This window comes from Eleutherodactylus coqui, chromosome 7 (genome assembly GCF_035609145.1).
Source record: "Eleutherodactylus coqui strain aEleCoq1 chromosome 7, aEleCoq1.hap1, whole genome shotgun sequence".
Taxonomy (NCBI): Eukaryota; Metazoa; Chordata; class Amphibia; order Anura; family Eleutherodactylidae; genus Eleutherodactylus; species Eleutherodactylus coqui.
In genome coordinates this window covers 114,330,189-114,352,212 of record NC_089843.1, presented here as the reverse complement: position 1 = coordinate 114,352,212, position 22,024 = coordinate 114,330,189, and the positions used below count along the sequence as shown (strand labels likewise).

The window sequence follows — 22,024 nt, the reverse complement described above, 5'->3', positions numbered from 1 at the left end:
CTTCATTATATGTCCAAAGGAGAAATACATTTTTTGTACACCTACCTACATATACACACTGTGCTTATGTGCTTTAGTTTAACGGTTCCAATAAAGTTTTTTTGTTTTTTTTTCTCAGTGAGCATACTTGGCACATACAAGAAAATAAACGACTAGCCAAAAAATTTCCCAAATGATGTGCCAATGCGGAAATACACACTAAGGTTTTTTTTTCGTCACAATCAAGTGCGATTTCTGTTTTGTTAGAAAGTCTGAAAATTGCAATCACACTGCAATAGTTTATTGTTTTGGAAAAATTTAAGTATAGCTTTACATGTCACACAAGCGCTTAACAATAATCCCAATAACTATTGCTACAGTGCTTTCACTCACAAGAAATAGTAGTTCAGTAGATGGAGATGGAGCGTCCCGTATCTCTTCCAGACACTCTTCTGGGTGGGGGTGGGGTGTGGTATACTCTTGCCACACATTTGAAGCTGTGAACCCCCTCTCCACTATTCCTAGCAAAGGAACTAAAAAACTACCCACTGATACCAGTAATTATCCATGCTATCCATACAGTATCCCTTTTCGATTTTAATTTGTTGATTGCCGCATTGGCATATGCCCCAACATGGTTGGAAAAGGGGTTGTCTGAAATTTAGACCCCTCCTCCAGTATTGTAGTACATAGCATTTTAAGTCACTTGATATTCGCTTTTTTTCCCCCTTTGGGGCTGTCTATTTTCACCTATCTGCATGGTTTTGGAGTGTTGGAGGACACTGTAGTACCCAGAAGAAATCTGTGCAGACATGGGATGCTAACCACTGAGCCACCATGATCAATTAGTGATAATAATGTGCAGATTCTGTTTTTTCAAATTGTTCATTTTTTGGCCCAGGAAAAGTAGAAAAGCAAATAAAGATCCAAGGACATAAAGAGGGGAAGTTTTATAAAGCCTGCATTTCATACTCCGGCCTTAATCTAATTCCTGTAGAATCGAGATGCCTCTAATGTGAAGCACTCACTTCCTAATACAGTATGAGGATCTCGAGTTGTCCATGCACCAAAAAAGAAATCTAGCAATTAGCTGAAATGGATTTCAAGTATAATTATACTGGTTTCTGAATTCCACTTTTTTTTAAAATATAATGGTGTGAGTGGCATAAATGTAAAAATTGCCTTTTTTTAAATGTATTTATTTATTTTTTTGCTCAAGCAAGGTTTGCACTAAAATTTTCAACTTTTTTACATCACTTTTACCTCATAACCCCCCCCCCCACCTCCCTTTCTCCAAGTGTATTTTTTTTTTTTGTTTACCAGTCCATCCTGACAAGTCTGATGCTCAAACAGATGCTAAGGACTCTTGAATACACTTATTTCAGCATTAGGATTATGTTCATAGATGAATGTTAGGAATCTTAGGCTACGAAGTCCAATGAAGGGAACGATCTGCTCTCCCCAAGGAGACTTTGGTATGAGAAGTTAATAAGACACAGATTTAAAAGCAAAAGGGTGTGAGATGTAAGTCTCCCTTCTGTCTGTGATATCTTTAAAATGATTACTGCCAAAAAGAGATTCTTAACAGGTGGTGAAGTTTTTATATGTGTGCGCAAACAAGGCGATAACTCACAAGCTCAGTCATTACCAGTTTCTGTCTTGCCACATTCAGTTTACTATCCCCTTAGGGAACTTATGCTGACGTCTGAACCAAAATGATTGAACAAAGCGTCAGAAAAATTGGACTTCACCACCACTTTTAGAAAGCCTGCTTGAAAAATTGAGCAGTTATGTCGACAGATAAGGAAATAAACTAATTTGATATTATACAGTGTATTTCCAGTTTTAGGGCAGTGCTCTAGATTAATTTTCGTCTTTAGGTTTTTGGCCAAACTGTATGAGTCCAGTAGTATACTATTAAAGGGGCTCAACTAATTCTATCATGTAGAATGACGTCTGTGTTAAATGAGGACTGTTGTTGGTTTTTTTTTGTTCCCCCCCCCCCCCCCCCCTTCCCATGGGGCCCATTCAGTCACTGTAGTTAAAAATGCCCCAATTATGTAACAAGACCGGACAAACCCAAGGCAATCTGTGCTCTGGCTGATGGCTTGTTCAATTCTGTTAGCCTATTTCAAAGAAGTTTTTTATTTTTCTTCAGAAATCGATCACAATATCAGTGACCTATGCTGTGAAAAATCCAGTTCTGTAACTCTTCCCCTCCGGGCTGTGTATTCTACACTTCTCTTCTGGCCTCCAGGTCTCATGACAAGCATTCTGACAACACTGTGTCCTGTAGTAATGGGAAAAATTTATCTCAACTGCCATAAAGAAACTGTTTTTTGTTTTTTTTTTTGCCCATAGCAACCAATCACAGAGCAGCTTTTTATTTTGATGAGCAGAATATGAAATGAAAACTGAGATTGTTTGCTATAGGCAACAAAAACTGCTTTTCTTTGACAGTTGACACAAAACTCAGCCATTTACTGCAGGACACGGTGTTGTCAGAGTGCTGGTCATGTGACCAGGAGGCCAGAGAAGGTACAGAATACACCGCCTAGAGGGGAAGAACTATGGTGTGAATAATCCCGAACCAGAGGTTAGTGTTACCTTTTGGAGTTTTTTTTATTTATTTTTATTTTTTGAGAAATCCATCAGAGTGCTGCTTCTTTACATAGAGGCAAAGGTCCCCTGACTTTTTTACCTGAATATTTCTTGCCATTGCCTGGATGCTGTCTTCTGCCAAGTATCATTTTTTTTCTAAGCCTACTTATGTACTGATCCTTGATTTGTATCTATGAGCAACTGCATATTGACTGTGAATGGAGGTGGGGAGCTGGAAGAGATATCTGATGTGCTCCACCACAGTGACTAGCACTCATATGTGCGAGCATAGGAGTGATCGTTGGGTTGGCTGCACTGCTCTGTCCCTGAAGGAGAGATGCAGAAGGCTACCTCTAGGTTGGTACCTAAATTGTGACAAGAAAAATAAACTGTGACAGAATTTCCTTATCTATCATATCAGATCAGGAAGCTCACTGTCTTAAGCTTGACAGGGAGGAAGAGATCTCTGGTGCTCAATCTCCATTCAGTGAGCGATTATTGCTCTTGTGAACAGGAGTAATGTCTTTGGGAAAACTGTTCGGCGCTAAAACACCCAATAGTCATCTCATGTGAAAACGGCCCTCAGGCCTGACTTGCTGCTCTCCCAAGGAAAGAATACTCCTTCCTGTGGTTCTCAATGCTTCTGGAATGTTATACTGCAGAAACTTTCATTGACTGAAGAGCTACAGAGATGGTCTTAGACTATTTTTTGGCCAAAAATTTGCTGGTCTCTTCTTTACCTCTGGACTGAGAACTAGTTTTCACATCTACGCAGGAGAACCTACATATGGTCTTAATATGTAAACCATCATACCCAGCAGAAGTAGGGTTTTTTTTTTTCTCCTTGTAAAGCAAAATGATAGGTCCTTGATCCCTACATAGACTATAGATGGCTAAACAAGATAAGTGAAGGATTAATATCCTCTCCCTCTCATCTCTGACCTACTTGGATGCTTAAGGGAAGCAGCCATCTTCCCAAAATGTCTATGTGGAGCCTATAATCTGTTTTGTATCCAGGAAGGGAGCAAATAAAAGAAAAATGCTAACATTTAATATATTGAAAGGATTACAGTCCTAAGGAGTGATTTATGGGTGCCTGATGGTTATGTCCATGCTTTTCTCCTAACTAAGGACTGCCTTGTGAAAAATCTCAATTCTCCCCACAAAGTGCTTACTGGAAGGGTATTGAGGACAACATTTCCAGCCAGGAGGTGCCTTGCAATGACAACTAGATGTTATTTAATTTTGGCAGTCTATGTAAACAGGAAAGAGCTTCCTGACTCTTGCCTGAGTACAGATGTAGCAAAGTTTAACGCAACTCTTAACATGTTATAAGTTCCAATTGCTTTACGATAGCTTTTGTTATGTTGAGGAAACAATAACTTTTTAATGGCTTAAGATAACCTGTCACGAAACATTATCACATTCAAAGTAAACTTTTTCTACACCTGTATCTGTTGCCATTTCCTGGATGTTGTCTCAAGTCAAGTATTGATTCTTCAAGCCTGCTTGTATTATGACCCTTTCTTTGTGTTTGGGTATCTGCCTCACCCCTTAAGTTTCTCACCAACTGTTCATTTCTGTAGTTTGACCTCTGGATTGGACTTCTGGCTCTCTTATCACCTAGATTTGTTGTCCCTTGTGACTTCCTAGTTCTGACCCTTGGCTGCCATCTCACTACCCTTCTGTGCCTCATTGGATATGCCTCCTGCTGCCAACCAGTGGTTATTTTGAGGCTCACAACCTGGCAATCTGCAAAACTTTCTTGTTGCGGCCCTGATCAAGAACTGTATAATCTTAGACTTTGTAGCTCATTTAAATCTGCAGCAGACCAGTTGCAGTACAAGATTTCCACCAGTTCTAGGTATGCCAGTCTATGACTGGTGCCTAATATTTGAGTTATTTTTAAAGAATGAATGTCTTTATTCCCAGACTACAGTTTTTAAAGAACCGCTTAGATCACTAATAAAAAGGCATTTTTTGTAAGGTAATTCATTCACTACTTCCTGGTTTTAATATACCTCCACCTAAAAATAGTGGGAAGAGAAGATTCTGTTCTATTTGAATTTCTCTGTGACCTTGTCATGGTTATTTTTGGCAAATCTATTTCTTGGTAAGAGGTGAATACAATTTTTTTTAACACTAATTCAAATGCAGTCAGTTGTAGGTGTTAGGAAGTAGATAAAGTCAACTTAGCAAGAAGTTTTAAAGCAGTAATTACAAGGCCGATTACAATGTGAAAATGCAATCTGTAGCATTTTAAAGAATCTACTATTGACAGAACTATTGATTGACTGCTGGTGAGCATTCTTAAGACTGTGGTGCAATAAATCATCATTGTGACTTTAATTTAAGAGTGTTGTAGCAAGGCTTTAAAATCAATTGTACTCTGGAAATGCATGGTGCATTTATTACCTCCCAGTAAATACATGATTGAGTACGCAGCCAAAACAGAAATTAGTGCAAGTGGTTTGGACAAGAATTTATTAACCTCTGTTTTCTCTCTCCATGGGGATTTTCCCCTCCAAAATGTTTCTACTGTTCACATAATTAAAGACTCTTCTCAATTCTCAGACAATGTAAAATTGTATGCTATGATCAGGTTTTGACTTTAAATATTCCATAATGGCATCACAGCCCAGATCGGGGTCTGTAAAGGCACCTGGACAAAACAGATGGAGGGATTCCAACTTTCTTTTCAGATGGACAACGCTACTGCATGACCTTATTGACTACTTTTGGGTTCCATTGTGGTGTTCTACATTTTGTCATGAAAAGTAGTTCTGTAGCACTTGTTTGGCTGTCAAATATGATGGAATCTGCGACAGAGGCTCTGAACGGAGTCCCCGATAGAGATGTGAAAAGAGCCGAAGTCTGTTCCTTGTTTGACAATGGCTTGCAATGTAGAAGAAAGCATTTTTGTGAGAAACTATTGGCTTTAAGGTCATTCTCTTAGCCCTTTGTGCATGGTAGGGGCAAGCTGGTGGTGCCATATTCTACTTTATATGAACAACGTTAACAAAACATGCAGATATGGAAGCCAAGACATTAGAGCTGTTAATTTACTCTTTCCAATCCATTGTCTGACGTCTAAAGACATTCTGATTAAAGGCTGTACAGCTCCGATGTCGGAAGACGTCCGGCAGGGTGGTATTACTGTAGATTAAAAGGCCGCTCTGTTGTCGGGGGGCCTCTCCAGCATATCACATACCGCAGTACTAGCTCTAGCCAGCAGATGGCACCAATGTATAATGGCAGAAGGAGAAAGCCCCCTAGGAAACCCTGAATCCAAAACTGGATTGCAAAGAGTTAAAAGGTTAATATATATCTATACACACTGCAATTTTAGTTTTTCTCCCAACAAAGTAACACACATTAACATTATCTTTATTTCACAATTTCTCTTCTGTTCAGTTCAATCTAATTCTATGAAATGTGACATTGTGATCTCCTTGTGAGGAAATTATTAGTTGCGTGGGGAGCTTTACTCGTTATTCGGTCTCTTTATATCTTGATGATGATGTTGGCACTGTCATTACTCTATTCTTGACTAGTTTTCATAGAAGAAAATTCTAGGAGCATTCTGTGAGTAATGGTTTATAATGACATTAAGTTTACATGGGCTGGTATTCCAAATAAAAGATCAACATCTAGATTACCTAGAGAGAGTTTGTAAATGAACCAAGAGAGTTTTAAAATAGACCATTAAAAACTTTTATCTATGTTGAAATTTTATGATTTTTTAATTTATTTTTTTTAAACCTCCACTACAAAAATTGCGGAGTTCCACCAGCTCAATTGTTCCATAATTTCTATTTGGGTCAGTTGGTTTTTCTATGGTGAGGAGAAAAGGTGTCTGCATAATTGGGACTGTAGGGAACCTGGGATTCTTACCAATGTGGTCTTTTTATATGTTATCTTAAGGAAATACATAACATAGAATGATAAAAGTTGGACCAAATTACCTTTTTCCCTTTAACTTGTTTCTTTCTTCTTATTTAGCTACTAAGAAACCATATTTGTGGACAAATTCTTTATGTAGTTATAGTAAACTAAATTTGGATATATTTATTTTCTTCTTGTCTGGATAGTAAAAAAAAAAACCCACACACACAAAAAAACCACTGTTCACTCAACTTAGACTCGACTTCTGGGAACTTCTTGAAGACCTGTCCTTAAAATGTCAGTCTGTTCTTTTTGTTATCCTCCATGGAGATTTGTTGTATTTTTAAGCCTCACAATTGACAAATCTAACAAGAAATGTTATTGTCCAGTTCGTGTTCTATATTAATAAAACTCTAATATAAAATTGTTCCTATGAGGCTATACTCTATTGGTTTACTTTTAATACTTGAAAAGTTTCCATATCCAAATTTTATGACTAGACTGAACCAAAAAACGTTTGTCATTCCCAATAGCCCCGTCTTTTCTATGCCTAGCCTAAGCTTCTTTTAGATGCTGTAAATCCCATGTCTCCTTGTTCAAACATTATAGATTTGGTAATGATAGGCATGTCAAAGTCTATGACTATGATGATACCACCTGGTAACCCAAGTGTATTTTTTTTAGGAAAATGCTATACATTTTTCAAGTGATGCAACAGATTTAAATTTGCTTGGATAGCTTTTTTTCTCATAATAATAATGTTCAATCAACTCTTATAGAGGTTGTGCCAAGTTTTCAACTGCTGGATTTAAGTGAGAAGTGTCTGGTGAGGTTCCAACTCCTGGGGCCACCATCTATCATGACAACAGAATCCCATGTTGCCCTGGATAACTGAGGGTTTAGCATGTATGCTACCACTCTAGTCATCTCTATGGGACTGCAGGAGTTGGCTGAGTATTGTACTCTGCTATTTCCACACCTCCACTAACATTTAAACAGAGTGCAACCACACAGAGAAAAGGTAGGACGAAGATAAATTTATCAAAATTGACATGAAGAAAAAAATGGAGAAACTGTTTAAAGCAACCAGTCAGATTCTGGCACTTTATTACAGGTCTTTTTGAAAATAGAGTAATCTGGTTACTGTGTGCAACTCCTTCACTTTTTCTTCTAAACTTCTTTTGATGTGCCATATTTGGTAGAAATATTAGAATATTTTCTTCCCTAATAATCGCTAGACTGTAAATACATTAATACGCACGTATGCACAAGTGTATTACAATTTTATACACAATCTTTAAAGATGTGCAAATTCTTTTGTGAGCTTTTTAGTTTTTCAACCATGTGAACATTGTCTAAGAATCCCAAGAATGTCTGTCCCATATTTGCAAATGGGTACGTCTGTACATATGATACGACTATAGCCGTTTATAGTGATCAGTCTAAAGTACTAAACTCAAGCTTCTCTTGACATGTTGGAATGTTGTCTTATGATTACTGACTGTTTTTTATGTTTTTTTTTTCTCTTTAGAAGTCTTTTGGGGAGACATTGCCTTAGATGAAGAAGATTTAAAAAACTTTAAAATAGACAGAACAATTGACCTCACTCATCATTTACATGAACACATGGGACACACCACAGGTAAGAAATCTAATGGATTTTTGTATTGTGTGGATTATAAAACAGATCTGCTCCTTTTGACAAAGGCCGGTATAGGTGATTTGCTGGTTCCTGGTTTGCTGGTGATCTTTTGCTGCTTGCACAATTGATGGGTTATGAATTTGAAGACTTTCCAGAGTTGATTTATTTGACATTTGCTTTTTCATTGATAGAAGATTGGATGATTAGGTACAGTGATTTGCTAAATCAAAGATGACTGCTACAAAATTGTGACTCGTATAGCTTATAAATACATGTTTTTGTGTTTATGGGGATAGTAGGATTTTTGCCCACATTTATCAAGTGTTCCTTGCAGTATAATGTGAACAGTGCTTTGTTTGATACTGCACACCTAATCCTGTCATTGTGGAAAAACACAAGGCCATGCGATAATAGTATTTACTAATTAGCCAAGGTATTCAACAGCTCGTTACAACTCAGGAGGGTACATGTACAAAAAACAAACCAATCAACAATTCAAACAATAGGAGTAAGGCTCCTGCTTACAATCTGTGAGGAAATGGGTATGACAAAAAAAAGGTAACATCTGTGTTCCATGCCATGGCCCAGCCATTGGGCAACTATTAAAAAGGATAATATGTTGAATGTACTCCTTAATAGTTTTATATATGATAAACTTATAGCAAAACTAAGCTGTTAGTTGAAATAGTTCCAAGGGGGTTATTGACACTTGTGAACATTGTACTGTGATGAGTAACTTGGACATTCCTAATTTGGGGATAAAGCACATTTTATGATAAACTGCCATTGCTGGGGGTAGTTGTATATGGCTACTTCGGGAATGGTTAAATGACCATTATGCAGTTTCACACTGCCCTCCCTACACCCCATACACATGCACAATATGCTTGGTCGAGCATGCATGTTTTCCAATAGGGAAAGGTGAATAAGGCAGTGCCGGACATCTCTGGTGGCTTATTTCCTGTGAGATCAAAGGATTGGGTATGTTGAAATCCAACATGCCAGATTATTCTCTCCCTCAGACTTTCACATCCTAATGCACTTTTTAGTTCCCCAAATCCACCAAAGGTGGGGAAGAAGGAGAGCGGGGTGGTTAGTAGACTTGTGTATGGGCACTATTTTTATGTCTGAACCACAAGTGTGTAGAGGTAAATGTTGCTAGGTTAGATCAATTCTATTGTAATTCCAATCTTTCTGAAATGTTATAAAATCATACCCATAAGGCCGAATGCAGACGGCCAGGTCGGATTCCGACTGCGAGATTCTCACAGTGGGATCTACCCTGTGCCCTGGCAGTCACCTCTGGCTTACCTGTTCAGCGTTTTCACTCTGTGCTGTCGATGTACCGGCTGGTGCACAGCCGCACATGCGCAGTTGAGTTCAGCTTGTGGGCATGGAAATGCATTTTTCAATGCATGTCCTATGGACTATATTTGCTGCGGTATCTGGAGCCCCGGATCCCACAGTGCGAATACGCCTGTGTGCATTAGGCCTAAGTTGTTAAATGTAAATGGGATTTAGGCTGTGGAGTGAAGTCTTAAAGCTTCTTGTTCCTGGAAAGTTTACTGTTACGGTATTCTACCCTTGATACACAAGCCCAGGTGCCCTAGATCTCACCCACAACCCCTGTCCCTGCCTGCTTGCCTCCACTCCTGGCTAACCCTAGGCGAGCAACTGGGCGGCGATCCCTACTCTCACTAGGGACCGAAAAGGGATGCTGGCGTTTCTAGATGGAAAGGGTAGAATACTGACAGGAAAGGCAGATGTAAATAACCAACACGAGCAATACAAAGCAGAACTGAGGCAGATGGAAAAACCTGTCAGATAATAGCAAAGTATAGCGGACAAGATGAGAGAAGCAGGAGACTAACCGACGCAGACTAGCTAGCACACTGAGGAAAACCAATAACTGACAGTGATTGCAAGTCTCTGCCAGACCTTTAAACAGGCTCCGCCCAGGGGCGGAGAGAGGGAGACAGCCAACTCCAAACAGAACATAATAAAGGGGAGCTCGTGCACGGCAGCTGCCCTCACAGGTGCGCGCGCCACCAGCACTATGCCAGCCAGGCACCCGCGCCCTCGGCAGCCAGACAACCAGCTGGGGAGACGCGTCCCTACCGTGGGACCCCGCACACCGCCGCCCCGGGAGGACCAGCAACTGCCGCATGGTAACATTTACACCCCGCCCCCCCCCCCCCCGCCCCCCCCTTTTTTTTTTTTTGCCAGCTTTTTGTCTGGAATGATTAATGAATTGCAGCCAAATTCCACAAAAAACATGTAACACAACCTATTATTTCCTCATGTATATATGAATTTAATTATGTACACTAATGCCACGTACGATATTGAATCTGAATTCTTACTGGCCCATCATTGGAACTTCCTACAAAACCATTCAAAAGGTTAGATGCTAATGACAAATTAATATATTTTAAAAAATAATTCTACAGTTCTTATTGTGCATTGTTTATATTTGAAAAGATTCCCAAACTGCTTACTTGATTGGCATTTGCTGAAGGCCAGCAAAATTGTGTAGGATTTCTAAGATATAATGAGATTGTCATTTGTTACCAAAATACTCATAACGCATCTGAAATGTTCTTTTAGCATGTATGTAAAGTAAACACCTACCAGGCATACTGCACATTCTCAGATATGCCAGCTATTTTGTAGTGCTAACAGACTGAGTAATGTGAATTATGTTAGCCATCCCACATTTTTCTTCCTCCATGCCCTGGCTGGGGAGTATAGGAATTACAAGTAGAAACGAAAAAAAATCGAGCTGGTGATACATTAGATGTTATGCTTCATTTTTCCTGATCTTGTTTTAAAAACAATTATGTTCTCGTTCCCAACATACTGATCATAATTATTAGACTTGTTCATTATTTGCATATTTCTGTAACATGTGGTAATTTTCCCAGTTATGTCACTTTACAAAAATGCATCCTTTGCTCATGAGTAAGTTCACAACGATTTTTAAATCTTTTTTTCTAATTGATAGTCTTTAGGGAAAATATTTGTTGAGAGTAAACATTCTTTCATCTTGGTCATGGCCCCAGAAGCAGTTCTCATCGCTGTGACATAATGCATAATATGCAGAGAAGCTACTGAGCACAGGTCAATGGTAAATGACTCACTGGGGTCTTGAAATGGTTCGTATACCATTAGCTGCTGTAGGACTATTAGCCCTATTGTTCCCCAGCTTTGTACTAACTGGCCATTAAAACTTATCTATTATAAGAGAGGATCTACAATTAGCTGCTCAATCACAAGAGAAAAGGGAAAAATCTAAACTACTATAGATGTCCTAGCTCTGTCACATTTTATTTTTTTTGAGGTACGTCATTGCATTAATAGAGCTTAAAGCCTAATCTCAAAATATAGGCAGAAGATAGGATCTGGACATCTACATTAAAGGGGTTGTCTCGCAAAATCAAGTGGGGGTATACACTTCTGTATGGCCATATTAATGCACTTTGTAATATACATCGTGCATTAATTATGAGCCATACAGAAGTTATTCACTTACCTGCTCCGTTGCTGGCGTCCCCGTCTCCATGGTTCCGTCTAAATTCGCTGGCGGCTTGCTTTTTTAGATGCGCTTGCGCAGTCCGCTCTTCTGCTCTGAGCACGAGCCGCTTCAGTGTGCTCGCCGCTACAGCTCTTCTGCACATGCGCAGACGAGCTGTATCTTCTCGGGAGCACGCTGGAGCGGCCATTCTGCTACCATTCTCTTAGAGGAAGGTGCAGAGCCGCCCAGCTGCCCAGCAGAGCCGCCCAGCCGCCCAGGTAAGTGATGGGTGACGGACTGACGGGGGTGACGCCTGCCGCTGTGGCCCCGGGGCCTGCCGCTGTGGCCCCGGGGCCTGCCGCTGTGGCCCCGGGGCCTGCCGCTGTGGCCCCGGGGCCTGCCGCTGTGGCCCCGGGGCCTAGCGCGGGGAAGCCGGGGCCTAGCGCCGGTTACCTGCTGCCTGGCGGTGGGTGACTGGTCGGCCGCGTTCAATCCCGGGGTCCGGTCGGCGGCTGCGGGGCGTCTGGTTGTCAGGGAGACACAGCTGGTAGCGTCTCGGGAGCGCGCACGTCGGGCTACAGCAAGCGACGGGAAAAGAGCCGGCGGCCATCTTGGGGAAACTTTTTATAAGTTGCTGAAACGCTGGAACTGTAAGTACAAACCAGCTAGAAAAGTCATTTACAGGGGGGCTTAGTAATGTATGCTTAATTAGGGGGACTGGGCAAAAAAAAAATTTCACTGCTTCCTCGAGACAACCCCTTTAAGTCTTGACTAATCTAGTTACTATCTAATAACTGACATTCACTGATTTAAAACAAGAGACTTAAACTAAAACCTTTCGCCAACAGACTTTCTCCAACACTGTTATGACATTACTGTATAGGAAGGCTGTGTTTGGTGGTTAGAATGTCAATCATTATAGGACGTGGGGTGTTTCTATGGCAGGCACAGGCAGCAGATTGCTGACATCAATGTACTCTATAAACAGAAGTGCAACAATACTTGCGCGGTCACTCATATTTTGTCCTTTTCTCTGGGTACAATGCATGCTGGCAAAACTTATCAGATGGACTTTGTTTGAGTTTTTTGTTTTGTTTGTTTTAAATGCTGAATGTCCGACAGATATAGATAAGGTGTCAGGATCCAACTCTTTACACTTATTTTTATATTGGAGTTACAATTTACATGGAAGAGATTACTGCTAATAATTGCTGGCAACAGAGTAAATTTCAGCGATAATTGTCCAATGTACATGCGGCCACCCAAAAACCAAGTGACTATCGCCACGTGTAACCAGGCAGTCCATGTATACACGATTAAAGGTTTGCAATGAATGGAGGCAGGCAGCTGGAAGAGATCTCTGGCTGCTCCACCTCCATTCTATGAAAGCACAGGAGCGATGGTCTGTGGGACAGATGTTCTACAGTCGTTCTATGTAATGGTACCTTAACAGACAAGAAGTCTGTCCGGCTTCACCTCCTCCATTGACTAATCGTAAAACAATAAGGAAGAACACATTCCAGCTTCCATAGACAAAAAGCAGAACGGAGGACCTACACGTATCCATGAACAGTTTGAATAGTATAGTTAGAGATTTCGGTCATAGAGCTATTTCAACAATCTATCAAAGTACATCCTAACAATAGATTTATCATTTATTGTAAGGCCACTCTCATACTCAGTTGTTTGAATGAATTTGAAAACGCGTTGAAAAGCATTTGATAGCGTCTTTTAATGCACCCTATCATGACAATGGGTGATGAGGTGCGTAAAATAGTGCTAAAACACAGCAAAATAGAGCAGACAGCATTTGAAAATCGAACAATAGTCTGCAAAGCCCCATTGAAATCAATGGAGGTGTTTTACAGCATTTAGCGCGGCGTTGTAAACGCAGTAAAAAGTGCTGTGTGTAAGAGTGTCCTCTTTGTCTATAATGAATTCTAATCGGAAATGAGATGAAATAATTGAAATTGAATTCTTTTGCATATAATAAAATTCAGTTGATCTGCAGCAAGAGTGCAGTGGATTCTCTTTTATTATGGAGCTAGTTACAGCTTTATTAGATCTATAGGCATTATGTTGGAGCCAACAGAGGTGATAAGAATAAAAATCTGAATATACATGGTTAGAAAGCAACTGTCAATATTTAAATATTTACTATGAGTATTGAAGAATCCTACAAAAGAAAAATTACATTTTAAAGACTTAATTTTTTTATTTTTTTTGCTATGCCCCTTTCAAAACAGCAGATGATTGGAGGTTGCTTCCCACCTTCTGTAGGGACAAGAAACACAGGTTAAAAAGACCCTTCCATCTACTATCCCCAGTGTTTTCCAGTCCCTGCATAATATAAGAGCAGAAAGGTCCACTCAAATTTAGGCAGGATGTGGATCGGTTGGGGTTTTCTTGGGCCTTTCTGGGCAAGTTTCTCCTTCCCGAGGTATTCGGGAGTGACACAAAAGTGTCACGGTGCCTTACTGGACAGGAGTTCTGGTGTCCGCCAGTAGATCACACGTGACAGCAGGAGATCTGGAAGTCTGTCATCTGCATCATGGGATGTGGCATCACCTGATCCCCTGCAGTGGATCTTGCAGGAAGTGTCATGATGGTGGGGAGCTGGAAGAAGATGTCATTGACTTAACCAGAAGTGATGTGTCTAGCATGCCTTCCGGAATCAGAAGTGCCAGATTGAAGAGGCCCCCTTCCAGGTTCCACCACCAGAGGACAGCTGCAATTACCAGAATGGACAGAACTAGGAAAGTCAACCAGATGTGTGGAATTATAGATATAATGTGAAGGACAAGGAAAGCTGTGTCTTTCCTCAGACTTACAGGCTCTCTTTTGGTGAAATGGATGCCCAGCAGACCAGATGCTCTAAGACAGTGGACCTTTTGGTCTCCCAATACAGTGAGTAGAGCATAAAGGCACAAAAAACCTTTCACACTTCCTTCACACAATGACATTATGCTAAGGCTGTTCTCTCTATCGCCATGTTTTTTCTTATGCAGGGAGAGAGAGCGATCGCTACAAAGTAGTGACACCAAAAGGAAAATTTAAAGGATGCGCTATCTGTTGCAGATCAAATTATGAAAGAGGAAAGGGGTTCACTTAAAGGGGTTGTCCCGCGCCGAAACGTTTTTTTTTTTTTTTTTTTCACCCCCCCCCCCCCCCCCCCCCGTTCGGCGCGAGACAACCCCGATGCAGGGGTTAAAAAAGAACACCGTACAGCGCTTACCTGAATCCCCGCGCTCCGGTGATTTCTTACTTACCTGCTGAAGATGGCCGCCGGGATCTTCTCCCTCGGTGGACCGCAGGGCTTCTGTGCGGTCCATTGCCGATTCCAGCCTCCTGATTGGCTGGAATCGGCACGTGACGGGGTGGAGCTACCAGGAGCCGGTCTCAGGCACGAGCGGCCCCATTCAGAAAACAAGAAGACCGGACTGCGCAAGCGCGTGTAATCCGGCGATTAGACGCTGAAAATTAGACGGCTCCATGGAAACGAGGACGCTAGCAACGGAGCAGGTAAGTGAAAAACTTCTGATAACTTCTGTATGGCTCATAATTAATGCACAATGTACATTACAAAGTGCATTAATATGGCCATACAGAAGTGTATAGACCCACTTGCTTTCGCGGGACAACCCCTTTAAAGAAGACATTAGATCCATAGTAAGGGGAAAAATTCAGTTCTTCCTGGGTGAAATTTCTAATACACAGACACAGCTGTCAGTTGAACCCAAGAGTAAATGTCCTAAATCTTGGTAGGTTTCCTCCCCTGAGTTCGAAAATGTATCAGAATCAGAAAATGAGAATTGCCCAGCATGAGAAAGAACAACTTCTTCCTCAGAGGAAAGAAAGTATTATTTCTCTGATGATACGGATTCCCTAATAAGAGTAGTTTGTAGAACAATGAATATTTAAAAGATAATGAAACGATGTTCTATTCATGGCAAGGTGTGTGGGGGCATCTTAAGGCACACAAAAGTGTATTTACAGTGAATGCCACTTTAAAAAGGCTCATTCTAGATGTGTGGAAGGAAGCTGATAATAGGTTCAATGGTTCCAAGGGAATTCAGAAATCTACTTCACTTTAATAAAGAAGACTCTTTCGTCTGGGAAGAAGTTTCTAAAATGGACTTCCAGGTGCCAAAAGTGATAAAGAGAACCACTTTACGATTTGAGGATTCCACACAGCTGAGGGTCCCAAAGGATCGTAACGTAGGCCATCTATTGAAGGAGGCATACAGCAAATGCTATTAAGACAAATGTTGCAGCAACTTCAGTAGCAAGGTTTCTTTGGATTAATCAGTTGGAAAATCATTTTAAATCTAAGACTTCTAGAGAACAGATTCAATCTGTCTCTGAGAATGGCAATGGCTTTTTTTTTAAGCAGATATTCTGGCGAATCTAAGATTTGGAGCAAAATAAGAAGCTCTTTCATGGTTGAAACTTTAGTCAGGTGACACTATTTCAAAGTCTAAATTATGTTCTATTGAATTTCAAGGAAAATATGTCTTCGGTCCCGAGTTAGACAAAATACTCAACAGAACAGCTTTATTGTTTTTGTTTTTTTTTGTTTTTTTTTTTAGAATCTTCAAGAGGGCATAAAACTGCACGATTGAGCTAACCAAAAGTTTAAGGTGGAAGAGGGAAAAATGTCATTCTCGAGCCTAATTCAAATCCAGGACCATCAGTCTCTAAACAAGGATGCCATTCAAGAAAGGGGTTGGGGATGGGGGTGGGTTGGGGTGAAGATTACTACAATTTTTTTTAAACTAATGGAAATAGATCACCAAAAACCAATGGGTGCTATAAATCATAGAAAGTGATTATGGAATAGTTATCTTCTCTTCCCTCCCAGAAGATTTGTAATAACCCAGTACAAACACTAGGCATTCAAGAAAAAAAATCTGAAAAGTGTTTCAGATCTTCTTTTTTCTTTTAGGAACAATTTTTTAAATACCATTACAAGAATAAAGGGGGTTTTACTCCACTCTTTTTCTAGCAGAGCCTAAAGAGTAATTATAAATCTAAAAACTTGAATCACTTGATTGTATACTGAAAGCTTTTTGCAGTGAATAAATAAAATCCATTATCCATCTAATTCGGCAGGGATCCATAATGTGTATCATCAATTTAGAAAATGTGTATTATCATATGCCAATACATCTTGGTACAAGCAGATTCTTGATCATCACAAGTGTGAGAGGTTTTGTCACTAACTCAAGTGTCTACCATTTGGAAGTTCATCCGCTTCAAGAGTTTCAAAGATCATAATCAAGATGGTAGTCTTTCGCAGGAAGAAGGAAGTAAATATATTCTCCTATATAGACCATTTTCTTCTTACAGAAAACTCAACATCAATTCTTAATAAACAGATAAGGACTGTAGAAAGGCTTTTTCAGAAATTAGGTTGGATCTTCTACCTATTCGTCAGAAAAACATTTTAGGAGTCTTGATTCAAAACTCTCGAGTTCTTTTTTACTATAGGAAAAGATAGTGACTTCAAAAATGTTGTCTTCTACATAAGACAAAGCGCCCATAAGGTTGTTCTGGGGACAATGACTTCCTGCATCTCAGTGGTTGCTTGGGTTCAGGCTCACTCCAGGGAGTTTCAAAGCCTGATTTTGTCATCCTGGATCTAGAAACAGAAATCCCTAGACAAGAAGATAGCAGTAAGACCAGAGGCAAAGTCATTGCTGTGGTGGCTAAAAACCCCAAATCTCACAAAAAGAATAGAGTGAATTCAGGAACCCTAGAAGATAACGTCTGATGTAGGCGGCAGAGGATGGGGAGCTGACTTCCAAGATCAAATTTTACAAGGCACGTGGTGTACAGAGAACTCAGAGCAGTCTCAGAGGCTCTGAGAAGATTAGCGGAGGAACTTCTAGATAAGTAGGTAAAAAATACATTTTTTTTCAAATGTCACAAAGGAGATACAAGGTCATTACTACTACAAATTTTTATCAAAAAAACAAATCTCTTGGGTAGACAAAAGGGGTGTTCAATTTCAGCAGTTTACCCTATAAAAAAAAAAACAGTGACAGCCGACAAGTGGAAGCAGCTGACTGGTTCGTAAAGACAAAGTATTTTCATAAGTGGTAATCAGATGGGTTAAACCAAAAACACCTCAGTTTCTTTTTATTGAATTCAGCAGACTAGCCTTCAAGAATAGATGCTATGTCTCAAAAGTAGGACATGAATCTTGGGCATGCTTTTACTCTTTTTCCCATGATCTTTCAGGTACTGAGAAATTTGTCAGTCCAGATGTGCAATAATACTGATTAACTCCATATTGGCAGAAAAGGAATTGGTTTCCAATATGGAGTCGATTTTGTCCTTGGAACCATCTTCCTTTTTTTCTTTTCTCCTCCGGAGAAAGACCTATTACATCAGGGTTCACTTCTGTTTCTGAAAGAACAGAGACTTCAACTCCTGGCCTAGATCCTGAAACGCAGATATTGAAGAGAAAAAAGGCCTTTTTAAATGTTGCATCTTTCAATATAAGAAATTTCCCCTAAGCTTGTTACTTCTAAGGTGCATGAAAAAAGTTTGGCATTATTTTTGTTCATAATCAAATTTCAGTCTTTTCTTTATTAAAAAAAAATCCAGACATCCAGGCCATTCTGGAATTCCTGCAGGAAGGACCTTAGCATGGTTTAAAGGTATAGGTTTAAGCATTAGTTTCCTTGATGGATGTTTGGCAGAAGAAAAATAATCCAGAAATTTTCTAAATCTGGTAAGCTGAATCTGACCTCTGGAAAAGAATAGGATGGCTCCATGGGATCTGAACATTTTGCCTTGTTACGTTTTATCTCTACCCCTTTCAAATGTATAGAGCTCAATGCACTGGTGAAATACAGGCCCTATAAATTAGAGAACCTTTTATTAAAATACTTAGACAAAATTATCTTAAAACTTGACCCAAGTAAATTTCAATAAATAAATTTTCCTTCATTTTGCAGTAATGCTAAATCTAGTGAAGACCAATTCTATGCCTTGGATGTTCGGACAATCCTTCAGTATGTTAAAATCACAAGATTATACACTCATTCAGTTTAGGAGAATAACAAAGGGAAGAGCATTTCAAAAACTACGTTGGCTCATTGGATCCGATTTGCTATTCAGCAAGTGTGTAAATCAGAAGATTAAACTTCTCCCAGAATTGATAAAAGCATGTTCAACTAGAGCGATCTCTTCCTGGGCTGAAATGGCTGAAGCATCTTTTGGAACAGATCTGCAGAGCAGCTACTTGAGTGAACTGCTTGACTTTTATAATACATGTATAGACTAAATATTTCGGCCAATCAAGATATGGCATTTGGTCAGGAAGTGCTACAAGCCATTGTTCCTACCAATGGGGCTAATTTGTCATATCTCCAATCAGGTGCTGTCTTGAAGGGGGCGTAGCGAAAATTATCCTTACTGTTAATTCAATTTTCACAAGCCTTTCACGACAGCACCCTTAATTCTCTTCCAATAATGGAAATGGACCATGGTACATCTTTCCTTTCTAATTTAGAAAACACTGGGGATAGTAGTTAGGAGGGGCTTTTTAACCTTTCTGTGTTTCCTGTTCCTGCAGAGGGTGGGAAACAACCTCCAATCAGGTGCTGTTGTGAAGATCTTGCGAAAATTTAATTTAACGCTAAAGATAATTAGTACTTTCATTGTGATTGGCTGCGCCGACTTTCACCTGCGTGAATGCTGTGTTAATGATAGAACACGGTTTTGATGATGCATCATTATCTCAGTAGACGGACCCATTATTAAGTGTATAATGATACCTTCTTCATGCGTGGTAACATACACTTATGGAACAATTACAACTTTTAGCATTTTTGCTGCCAAAACTAATTATATCTTACTCTAGTTGGAAGAAAAACATGTACTCTGCTGATTGATCTCCACATATAATTGCTTTCGTGAAGGTCAATAATATATGAGCTTTGTAAATTTTTAAAAGGTATAAGAGTGACTATGATATTTAGATTAATTATTCTAGCTTGAAAGCACGTTGACCATTGACTCCCGAAAACCTCACAGCTACAGTATACCTCCTTTACTCGATCAATGCTCGTATTTTAGGGATTTCATTATAGCAGTTTCCTATATAATAAAGCATATAGCTCTTGTGCGAAAGCACTGGTGCGCTGAATGTTGGGATGACTGCTCTTAAAGGGGTTGTCCCGCGAAAGCAAGTGGGGTTATACACTTCTGTATGGCCATATTAATGCACTTTGTAATATACATCGTGCATTAAATATGAGCCATAGAGAAGTTATACACTTACCTTCCCTGCGCTGGCGTCCCCGTCTCCATGGCTCCGTCTAATTTCAGCGTCTAATCGCCCGATTAGATGCGCTTGCGCAGAAGGGTCTTCTCCCTTCTGGTCGGTCCGGGCACGAGCGGCGTTCTGGCTCCACCCTTTCTACACGTCATTGCGTAGCTCCGCCCTGTCACGTGTGCTGATTCCAGCCAATCAGGAGGCTGGAATCGGCAATGGAATGCACAGAGCCCATGGTGCACCATGGGAGAAGACCCGCGGTGCATCATTGGGAAAGGACCAGCGGCCATCTTTAAAAGAAAAGAAGATGCTGCGCGAACTGGGAAGGAGGTAAGCGATTTTTTTATTTTTTTTATTACAAACTGTATTGATTTTATCGGGGCAGAATGCGGGTGTAGGTTGAAAAAAAAAATTGCATTTCGCCGCGAGACAACCCCTTTAAGTGCTTGACTTTCATCCCATGTAAAAGTATCCTAAGCCTCTTGTTTTCTTCAAACTATAGAAGTGGAGGAAATCAAAGCTTATAATCAGCATATTGCGCATATATGTAATGTTTATGGACCCCTTTTTTTCCCCAACTGGGAAAATGTAGTTCAGCAATCAGTGGATTGATCAAAGCAAATCTTACATAATTGTAAAGATTACTATATAAGAGAAAAGGATGCACGCTGATAAAGCCGATGCCTTCTGTAAAACAAACGTAACCTTGGATGACTCGCACGTTCTTACTACCAAGAATGCAGTGACTTTTTTTTTTCTTTTTCTTTAGATGAGAAACAAGCCTGTGAAAATTAATATTTTGTAGTCATTAGAAATTCCCAGAGGACTGCACACATATTTTCCCAAAATTAACAGGGTTGTGTGCTGTTATTCCATTGAATTATCTCTGTTAGATTGATTGACAGGCGAGACATTAATTCAAAGGTCTCACATTTCAGTGCTGACAAAACAGCGCAGAGCAGTCGGTGGCCTTAAATATTTGCACAGAAAGTGGCACCCATAAAAGGTATTCTATTTAAGAAATCAAGTTTGTGAGGACAAGAAATGTGTGACTTCATTTATGAAATAACACGAACACTATCTCTGTGTTTTTAATGTAAGATACAGAAATGTTTTCAAGGAATAACTTGATGCAGCCGAGCTCTATCCAAACTGCAGTCCTGTTTAATATCCCCACTACTCCCCTGATATATGGATATAGCTATGGATGTGTTTAATTAGATAACGTTTGTTAGAACTTATGTATTTTTCCCTTGTGTTACAGTGATTGTATTATTGGTAACACAAGAAGGCAAAACAATCATAACATAATTATCGCTAATGCCTTCTCTCAATCCCCTTGCATTGTAGCACTTACTGTTCACATAATGTTATGTGTAGGGTAGATAAAGTGTACTGGACATGAGAATATATTTAACATGGCATCTTGTTGCCAGAATTCCTAGACACATTCCTAACCTTACTTTCTTTTCTTTTTTTCTTTTTTTTCTTTTTTTAAATTTCCCCTCCTTGTCTTGTCCTTTCCCCCCCCCCTAAATTTAGATGGAATTATGAACATTTCTCTGTATTGTCATTTTTGACTTTTTTTGCTGGCAATTCTATTAGTAAATACTATTCTTTTAAGGGTAGGTCAATGAGCAGGTTTAGCAGGTAATTTAGGATATTAGTAGAGCAGAGAAAGAAGATGAATAAAATTGGCCATACACATGAGATTAATGGCAGCCTTGGCCATACACATGAGATTAATGGCAGCCATACCCATTGACTATGGTGCAATTGGCTAACAATCTAATATGTGTGGAGGCCTCCTGACATCTGTCGTTGGGAAGAGAATAGTTGAGTAGCTGGAATTCAATACACACCTTGTCTTTTTGTTCTCCGAAGAGAAGACAGGCTATATATAATAGATTAGTGTTTGAACTCCTCGATTTTCGTGGGATTGCTGATCTAATGTGTATGGGGGCCTCTCCACTCTTCCCCGGTTTCAGATGGGAGAGAAGAGAAGGATTAGATAGTTAGATCTTAACCTAACCACCCCTTTTGTTCTCTGGGGAGGTAAGCTGCTGCCTGAAGTGCCTGTCAGTGGCTTACTCCCCTCTTGAGAATATATGCTGTC

General features: G+C 39.9%; 1 protein-coding gene across 4 annotated transcripts in view; it reads left to right on the top strand.

Annotated features, from left to right (window-relative positions):
• Positions 1-22,024, top strand: part of TLL1 (tolloid like 1) — a 139,316-nt gene that overhangs the window by 60,815 nt on the left and 56,477 nt on the right. For all 4 annotated transcript variants that reach the window (XR_010785815.1, XM_066573560.1, XM_066573559.1 and 1 more), the window contains exon 3: positions 7,997-8,107. Coding sequence is in view for 3 of the 4 variants with exons in the window: in XM_066573560.1 (XP_066429657.1) it covers positions 7,997-8,107 (111 nt within the window). In the remaining variant the exon portion in view is untranslated. The remainder of the gene's footprint in view (positions 1-7,996; positions 8,108-22,024) is intronic.